We start from the raw sequence: 7,592 nt of genomic DNA on the forward strand, positions 1-7,592 counted from the left end.
CAGTATAGGGCGACGCCCTTACCTGCACCGCTTCCTACAGCCCCAAGGAGTTCTCCAGTCACTGCGATCGCCCCGACCACAACGCCACCAACAACAGCACACGGCGTGATGTATTTATCCAGGACCTTAGGGGGGAAATAATACAACGCCTACTATTGAGAGGGACTAGGCTCACTGAGATGACGGTGGAGTCTCTGTAGCCACGCATGGTCATCTGCTGGTCCTTGAGCTGGCGAGCGATGTCTCTAGCACCGGTCCCTGATACCTATAAACGACATGTGGTGGGATAGAACCAGCTACCTTAGCATGTATAGCACAACATTCTACCGACTCGACTGAACCACCACTGCTTACATTGAGCCACATTCTAGAAGCGATACCGCAAGAGATCGGCACCGAGGAGACGAAGATGATCAAGTTGATGGGGTCGGTGAATATCGATACGGTAGATTGAGGCGGTGAGAAGTAGTAGGCCAGGCCGGCAATCTAAGAACGGAGGAATATCCACAACTATAGGGAAGGGGAATCAATGAGAGTACTACCGGTCGGGCGAGCCCAGTGAACTCACTGTATTCCCATTTGCCCAGGAATCCAATGACCTTCATCTCGGGGAACCTGATTAAAGAGAAAATGGTAGTGCCAGGGATCGAACCCGCGACCTACATAGCATAGAGGATCTGGGATAGCAGATAAGCATTGGCCAGACAAGTAGCGTAGATAATGATGGGCATACCACCAGTGTAGAAGAGCTTAATAGGATACATGCCGGCATGAGACCTCGCCTTAACGTGCTTCACGGGGAGCTCCACTCGGAAGACCTGGTCATGACAAAATAGACCTCACGACTCTATCTGTGATGGGAAACTACCTGGAAGTAGTTGACCAAGGCGAAGATGAACACTGTCGCCAAGAGAGTAATAATATTGCCCGCACCGCTACGGAACATAGCCTCCTTGAGGCCACTGATACCATCTCTGTAGGTGAGCTGGAACAAGGCCAGCACCACACCTAATGAGCACCATGCACCAACATCACTACAACTGCTGTGTGCATACCTTCCTTCTCCGGGCCACGACCAACATCGATGGTCTTGAAAGACAGACCACTTGATAAGATCTGTTCACATACGCTCATGGCAATGAACGTGTTAATACCGGTGGCACTGAATTGAAGTTGATGCTATACTGTGAAGGGAACAGCAGTCAATGTGGTACCCAAAGCCATATCCCTTCTGAAGGAGCTCATCCATAGACATCACTGCGATACTTGAGATAACCATCTGCCCCACTAGGAGACCCGCATTGAGACCACCTGAGGTTAAGTCATGGAGAGAGTGCCGCCCTCATGTGCATTACCAATGGCCGAGATAGGGCCGAAGGCACCGGCACCGACAAGGAGAGAAGCTTGGACTAATGCGACGAGGACCACGACGACCTTTTGAGCACCTGAGCAGACGTTGAGAGGTCGCTACAAGGTAGGAGGGTTCACCTTGGAACAAAGCGCGGTCCTCCTTCCTGCTGAGATCCGCTGAGATGAGCCTTGAACCGTAGAGGAACTGCATTATCATACCGGCGGTTAGTATGGGGGCCACACCTGCGAGTCAGAGTCATGTTATACCCGTGATCTATCTCCTACCTAGCTCCCTCAGTGAGCCTTGTTGGCTGCCCATGAGAGTCCTAAGCCAGTAGAAGGGGTCAACAGTGGACCCCTTCCCCATGCCGTATAATCGGATTTCCCCCATCACCATGAACATGAATAAGCAAGTAGCAGTCCATACCATCTGAGAAGTGGAGAGACTCTAGTGATATAACAAGGGCAGAAGGGCTACCCTCTCGTTGAAAGGGATTCTCCTGTCGGGAGTGGTGGTCTCAGGCAGGAGCCGCATAGCGGGCCGGAAAACATCCAAGAACCTCATTGCCGGTGAAAAATAAACTGAGGAGCACAGCAGATCCTACTATGACGAGTTTATCCATCCTTGTACTCTCGTACGTACGCAGCCTCTATTGCGATAGTATCTCATGCGACACTTCAGCTCATGCGGTTATCCAGGATTTCCGACGTAGATATACGATTAAAGCAAAGTCTGACGTTAACGAACGTATTCGAAGTTTAGATACCTAAGATGGGTTAAGCTGAGAGGGTGACGCCCACCGTAATCCCATCATCGAAGGTCACTGGGGACCAGGGAGCCCTTCCACCTTCTGTTGTAGCTAACCGATTACTCAGCTATTTGCTCATTCCCAAACCAAATGTACTATCGAATCGTTCACAGTAGAGTCAGCTGGACACCGTATACGGTCCGAGGGGCCGGAGCCGACCCCTTCAGCAATCTCTCGATTGTTGCTCACAGTCGGCACTGCCCAGCGAAAAATTGCGACTCAAGGGACATGTCGATGATCGAGGGCTTTCAGCAATAGCGTGAAGAATGTTAGAAATCTACGGGCGACAACCAAACGCTAGTAGTAAACGGTCCTGTAGCTCAGTGGTAAGAGCGACGGTCTTATGAGCCGTAGGCCGCGGGTTCGACCCCCGCCGGGACTATATTCTCTCTGAGGTCTAAACTTCATGTTTTTGCTTGTGAAGCTTACCGTGATGTCGGCTTATATCACTTTTTTTGTTTCTTATCCCGCTACAACGACAACGTGCTCTTCTTACCTGCTCAGTGTAGCCTTAATCGTCTGATGGCTGCATCATCATCTTCGTCTGGAGTTCGAAACTCCTTGATCAAAAAGCTGGACAACTTCGAGGCTCAACTCTCGAGTTTAGAGGAGCATCTGAAACCATTGATGGACACCGACTACGAGGAACTGATGTCGAAGATGACACGTAATAGCCGGCACTCAAGGGGAGGGGAAACGCAGCTCGGCTGGCCTGAGAGCATCAGTCCTATAATATGAGAGACATGAAAGTCGACGAATTTTTTTCTCAAAGTGATACTGTGATACTACTTCGAAACTGCCGTCATAACAAACTTTTTCGAGTAGCATTGGGCGTCTCAGAGCTATATCAAGTCTTGTTGATCCTCTCAGCATTGGAGCAGAGCGAGCTGAACGTTTCGCTGGCTTTTACCACGGCCTCGTTGTACTGGATGTTCCTCAAAACTCAAGGCACTGATGTAAAGACACATAAGATCAAGGATGAGATTGTACGATTAGCTGCAGCACTCGTCATTATCACTGTGGCGTCAATGAACTATACGCGGTATATCCTCAGGACCGGGTCAAGTCTTACATGGCGCGAATCAAGAAGGCCTCGGAACAGGAGGATGCGAAGAGTAGTACTATGGGATCGAGGCAGACCATAGGCGCTCAGATTACTTGTCGTTGCTTGTGTCGGGGGGGAAGCAACTCTATGAATGGACGGCTTATTCTTATTAGCTCGCAAACGCGATGTAGTCTTGAACAAGGACGCTGCTGCCCGCATTGTGAAGGCTCACACGACAGAGACAACAGTGCAAAGCAGTAGCAAGCGCAAGGCTGAAGAGGCCAAGCAAGAGAAGGATGAGGAGGAACCCAAGACAACCTCGGGCAAGCAGGCAAAGAGGTGTAAGAAGAGCGCGTGAGTACAATGATGCTGGTCCCCTACGCCTACTAGATCGAGGAATCGCCCGTTACTCTGGATTGGCGTTTTCGATCCAACGTTGGGAAGTGCTGCGTTGAGTCGGTATCAATAACGCTTCCAGCCAGAATTGCTTGATGCCCATGTCTGATTGGAACGGTGATGAATGTGTGAACCCGTCAATGGTACTGGCGACAGTAGGTATGTTAATGGCTGTCATCATGCCGCTATCACGTATGCGGGAGAGCCCATGAGGTACTACAGGCGGGGTATTACCCCAACTCTCTATGACATGTGTCTCTGTTTCAAAGGCTATGCTGGGATCGGAACTCGGCACCCCGAGAGACCGGATGAAGTAAGTCCGTTGTCATATGTACTAGGTTGAAGACGAGACTCTGAGGTCAAGCAGCAAGAGCTCCCGACAGCAAGACCCGCCAGCATGGACTGCTGTGGTAGTGGAAAGAGGCCTGCTCATTACAGAGAGGCAAGAGACCATGACGAGAAGCTTGAAACTGTCTGTTCTCCACGTCTGTGTAGTCTGCACTCGGGAGTCTCTATGATAGACTGCTTGATGCTCTCCTGGTTGACTTATCGGTATTTAGAGTCAACTATCTCTGTATTCGACTGTGAGATGGCATCATGCTCACCGGTGCGATGACTAACCCGACCACGGTAATGGGGCATTTCAATGGTCACTACGCTCCTTCGCAAGACTAGACGCCGACGGCGAGGGATCGCCAAGTAGTGATAGGATGTAGTGCTGACTCTTCGAACATTTGTTGGTCGACTTGGACGCTAATTATCTCCCGACCCACTCCGGCACTATCCCTCTGGGTCAAGCCGGAGCGGCAGCCTGGTTGAGTAGTCAGCCGTCCCTGTTGCCCTACTGAGTCACCTCGAAGGCTGAGGTTCGATTCCCACCGAGGTCATCTGACGGATTGTGTGTGCATTTTTACGTTATCGTCTTCGCGGACACCAGGCTGTTCCCATGTCTTCATCATAGCGCAAGACTGCACTCCCTCTACTTCCTGGCCATTATTGTGTTGCCTCCGTATCTTCATTGTAACTCTACCATGAAATTAATAGCATGACCCTCCATCGTTCTTTTGCCGATAGGTTCAGATTGAGTTGGTATGAACTCAGTCACATCAGGAGTGTGATTTTCGTAGGTGTTATATTTTAACATCTATTATGTATCCGACCCCTGGTATCCTCCCAACAGCCAATAACTTGGGTCAGCAGCCCATGCACGCTGTCCCGGGCAACCTGGCTAAGCCCACCACTAAGGCCGCGCAGGATGCCTCTATGGAGAAGAGCTATACTCGGTAGGACCATCTTAGCCGCCCTCGTACTTGGGGTGACCTCTCCTCTCAGAGTTTGGGTTGGAGGCCTCCCTCGGAACACGTCCGTCGAGAACGTGAAAGAAGAACTGCAACGTATTTTCTCCCAGTATGGTCAGGTCTCGGACATATGTGTGATCACCACTGCTAGAGATGTAGCCTCTCTCTTCTTCGGCTCTTCACTGTGGCTCATGGTCCTCTGGTGTCCTTAGGTGATGGCCTTCATTCAGTACGGAGTCGAATCGGATGCCTCTAGGGCTCAGGATGAGATCAATGGCACGTACATCCTAGGGTCGCGTGTGAAGGTGATGATGAAGGCGTAGTGTTGTCGGAATTATGACCGACAAACAACCATCAGGTCAACTACGCTGTTATCCGTGGGTCGGCAGGGGCTCCTCAAGGGCCGGGGGCTATACAGCAAGAAAAGGATGCGAAGAGGAAGCGACGCCGGTGAGGTCCTCTGCCAGGAGTCCGGCTCCTGGGCCTTCTCCTATATCAGAGGATGGAGAGGAAGTGTTGTTATTATTCAGAATACCTCGGGAAGGCTCCGTCTTTGAGGTTATCGTAGTGGGCTTTCCGCAGGACATTACTGAGGATGAGTTGACGAGGATTGGAGAGCAGTACCAAAGTAAGCAGTAAGGGCCAGTCGGCTCCTGTATTCATCGTGTCGATCCTGGGATGTTGTCACTTTCGTTCAGGTCGCGATATTGAGAGTCTTCAGCTTGTGTCGAAGTGGACTGATGGAGACGACAAGAAGTACATCGTTTTATCTATGTCTCCGGGTTAACCTATATTACAGGAACGACCAGTCGACAAAGTCGTCCTCCTCTACATGCTTCTGCCTCCTATCCTATTCTGTACGCCGTGATGCAGTACGATGTCGCCGAGAGCTGGATGGTGCCTATTTCGAGGGCGGTGACAGCAACAAGAAGGATCGATATAGGTGGGTACCGCTATTGGTCTTTGCCGTTTCACAAAGCCTCTTGTGTCAGACTGTCCGCCTATACTCTACGCCAATACAATGCCAAATACGCCGATAAGGATCGTGCTCGATCACGTAGTCGAGAGAGGTGAGGATCCTCGCACTATCTCTCATTGATTGGCTCTGTTTCAGCTCTGCCAGTCGGGAGTCTGAGGGGTCACGGAGTAGAAGTCGGAGTCGACAACATAGACGGGGTCGAGGAGGGCGATATTGAACATTGTTTTCACCTTGTGTTTTGCTTCTGCTTGTGTTGAGTGCTGGGGTCTTCGTAGGGAAACCCACACGGTGTCCCTCGAATTGATGTACCTTGTTGACATCTTCAGTCACGAGTGGGATATGTCGGTTGAGAAAGTCTTATGGAATAGCTTCCAGTCAGTGGATCAATGTCATCAGTTAAAGTGTCAGGCGACGCACCGTCGACGATGACCCCACCCCTCCGTATGAGAGGTGAGAAGTCTAAAACCCTCCCACGAGGTCTGCTGTTCATATGTTGTTACCTCACTGGCAAGATATTCCATGTGGCCTTCTCCTTTATACCGACACTACTTACTCGACTGGTCCCTCGTGCCGACTCCTTCCTCGCTATTGGTATGCTATACGTCTTCATTCAGGCTATGGGCATGCTCGGTGGGTTGGTCGTCCTCGCCTTATCTGGTATTGTAACCCAGTTTATAGTTTGGTTCAATTACGTATTCACTGGCAACACGGTTACTTGGTATAACCTCTTTGCATCGACTACAACATGCTACGTCTTCTATGCGACAATCCGATGCTCCTGGTTCCTCGGTCTGAGTCTTTGGGAGATAGGTTGGCAGTCCTATGCTGAGTACCCCACTCTGAGAGACCTCCTTGCTCCACCAGCTTCGCTTGAGTACTCACCAGAAGACAGCAAAAAACTTGTTGGGTCTGACTTGGCTCAAGCATCGCCACCGCTTTCGCCACGGAGATCTTTGTCGGTGCCCGGTAGGACGGTGCCTCGCCGCATCGATCGACAAGCTAAGATGGTGCTCTTCGGGCCTATCATGGTGCTAGTTGTTGCTACAGCAATTGTAACTATCATCCCACTCCTGTGTGATCTGGGTATTTGGTGTCTTCGTGTTGATTGGTTGCAAGGCTTGGCTGATGCCTCTAGTCGGCTCAACCGAATGTGTCGATTCTCTTTGCTTGTCGGCCTCTTCCAATGGACGCAACAATTCCAGTTTATATTCCCCCGTTGGTACCGGGCCGCTGGTGTTGGTGCAGCTAAGAGTTGGAGATCCACGTTGATCATGTGGGCTGGCTACTGCATCCTTGGTCCAGTGTCGGTCATACGATTGCTGCAATGGTCACTCTACCCCCTCTTCGGCCTCGACGCTGCTGGAAGGACTTCTGTTTATAACTTCATTGTACCCCAACTGGTCAATGAAGGCGTATCGGCTTCGACCATGGACGGCATCCTGATACTACTGTGGATGCTACAGCTACTTTACGCCTCTCATATAGTCGTTAAAGAGATCAATCTTTCAGACTGGCAAAAAGATGCTTTCTATGATGACTCTATGTGGCTCGAGAACACTATACAGTTCAAGTGTATGTTTCTCGTGCCCATGTTGCTGCTCTTCTTCCGTGGCTTTGCCAGTCCCGATATGGGATTTACCTATGCTCAGAACGATCTCATAGTCCTTACATTAATTTACCCTGCACTCCTGGTCCTAGTATGGTGGTGTACTTAC

General features: G+C 50.6%; 4 protein-coding genes and 1 non-coding gene across 5 annotated transcripts in view; 4 read left to right on the top strand and 1 right to left on the bottom strand.

The window, feature by feature from the left end:
* The window catches only part of Pmar_PMAR012580 (protein transport protein Sec61 subunit alpha, putative), a gene marked incomplete at both ends in the record, with an annotated part of 2,070 nt that extends 155 nt beyond the window's left edge, over positions 1–1,915 (bottom strand). The window contains 13 exons of the mRNA XM_002787756.1: positions 1–22; positions 63–125; positions 176–265; positions 355–486; positions 543–615; positions 664–818; positions 869–1,008; positions 1,056–1,162; positions 1,215–1,311; positions 1,356–1,445; positions 1,489–1,593; positions 1,636–1,780; positions 1,829–1,915. Of these exons, the coding sequence (XP_002787802.1) occupies positions 1–22; positions 63–125; positions 176–265; positions 355–486; positions 543–615; positions 664–818; positions 869–1,008; positions 1,056–1,162; positions 1,215–1,311; positions 1,356–1,445; positions 1,489–1,593; positions 1,636–1,780; positions 1,829–1,915 (1,306 nt within the window). The remainder of the gene's footprint in view (positions 23–62; positions 126–175; positions 266–354; positions 487–542; positions 616–663; positions 819–868; positions 1,009–1,055; positions 1,163–1,214; positions 1,312–1,355; positions 1,446–1,488; positions 1,594–1,635; positions 1,781–1,828) is intronic.
* Positions 1,916–2,468: 553 nt separating this feature from the next.
* On the top strand, positions 2,469–2,541 carry Pmar_PMAR012581. Its single transcript has one exon. It is a non-coding gene; the product is annotated as a tRNA-Ile (tRNA).
* Positions 2,542–2,681: 140 nt separating this feature from the next.
* Pmar_PMAR012582 (conserved hypothetical protein) lies at positions 2,682–3,562 on the top strand (the record flags this gene model as incomplete). The annotated part of the gene is made up of 4 exons (XM_002787757.1): positions 2,682–2,826; positions 3,000–3,145; positions 3,214–3,274; positions 3,378–3,562. 4 exons carry the CDS (start codon positions 2,682–2,684, stop codon positions 3,560–3,562), a joined length of 537 nt encoding a protein of 178 aa, XP_002787803.1.
* A 1,187-nt stretch (positions 3,563–4,749) lies between these two features.
* On the top strand, positions 4,750–5,685 carry Pmar_PMAR012583 (hypothetical protein; the record flags this gene model as incomplete). The annotated part of the gene is made up of 6 exons (XM_002787758.1): positions 4,750–4,883; positions 4,933–5,053; positions 5,111–5,203; positions 5,257–5,348; positions 5,429–5,526; positions 5,597–5,685. 6 exons carry the CDS (start codon positions 4,750–4,752, stop codon positions 5,683–5,685), a joined length of 627 nt encoding a protein of 208 aa, XP_002787804.1.
* Positions 5,686–6,263: 578 nt separating this feature from the next.
* Pmar_PMAR012584 (hypothetical protein) overlaps positions 6,264–7,592 on the top strand; it is a gene marked incomplete at its 5' end in the record, with an annotated part of 6,217 nt that continues 4,888 nt past the window's right edge. The window contains one exon of the mRNA XM_002787759.1: positions 6,264–7,574. Coding sequence (XP_002787805.1) covers positions 6,264–7,574 — 1,311 coding nt within the window. The remainder of the gene's footprint in view (positions 7,575–7,592) is intronic.

This window comes from Perkinsus marinus, assembly GCF_000006405.1.
Source record: "Perkinsus marinus ATCC 50983 genomic scaffold scf_1104296929318, whole genome shotgun sequence".
In the NCBI taxonomy this organism is placed as follows: domain Eukaryota; phylum Perkinsozoa; order Perkinsida; family Perkinsidae; genus Perkinsus; species Perkinsus marinus.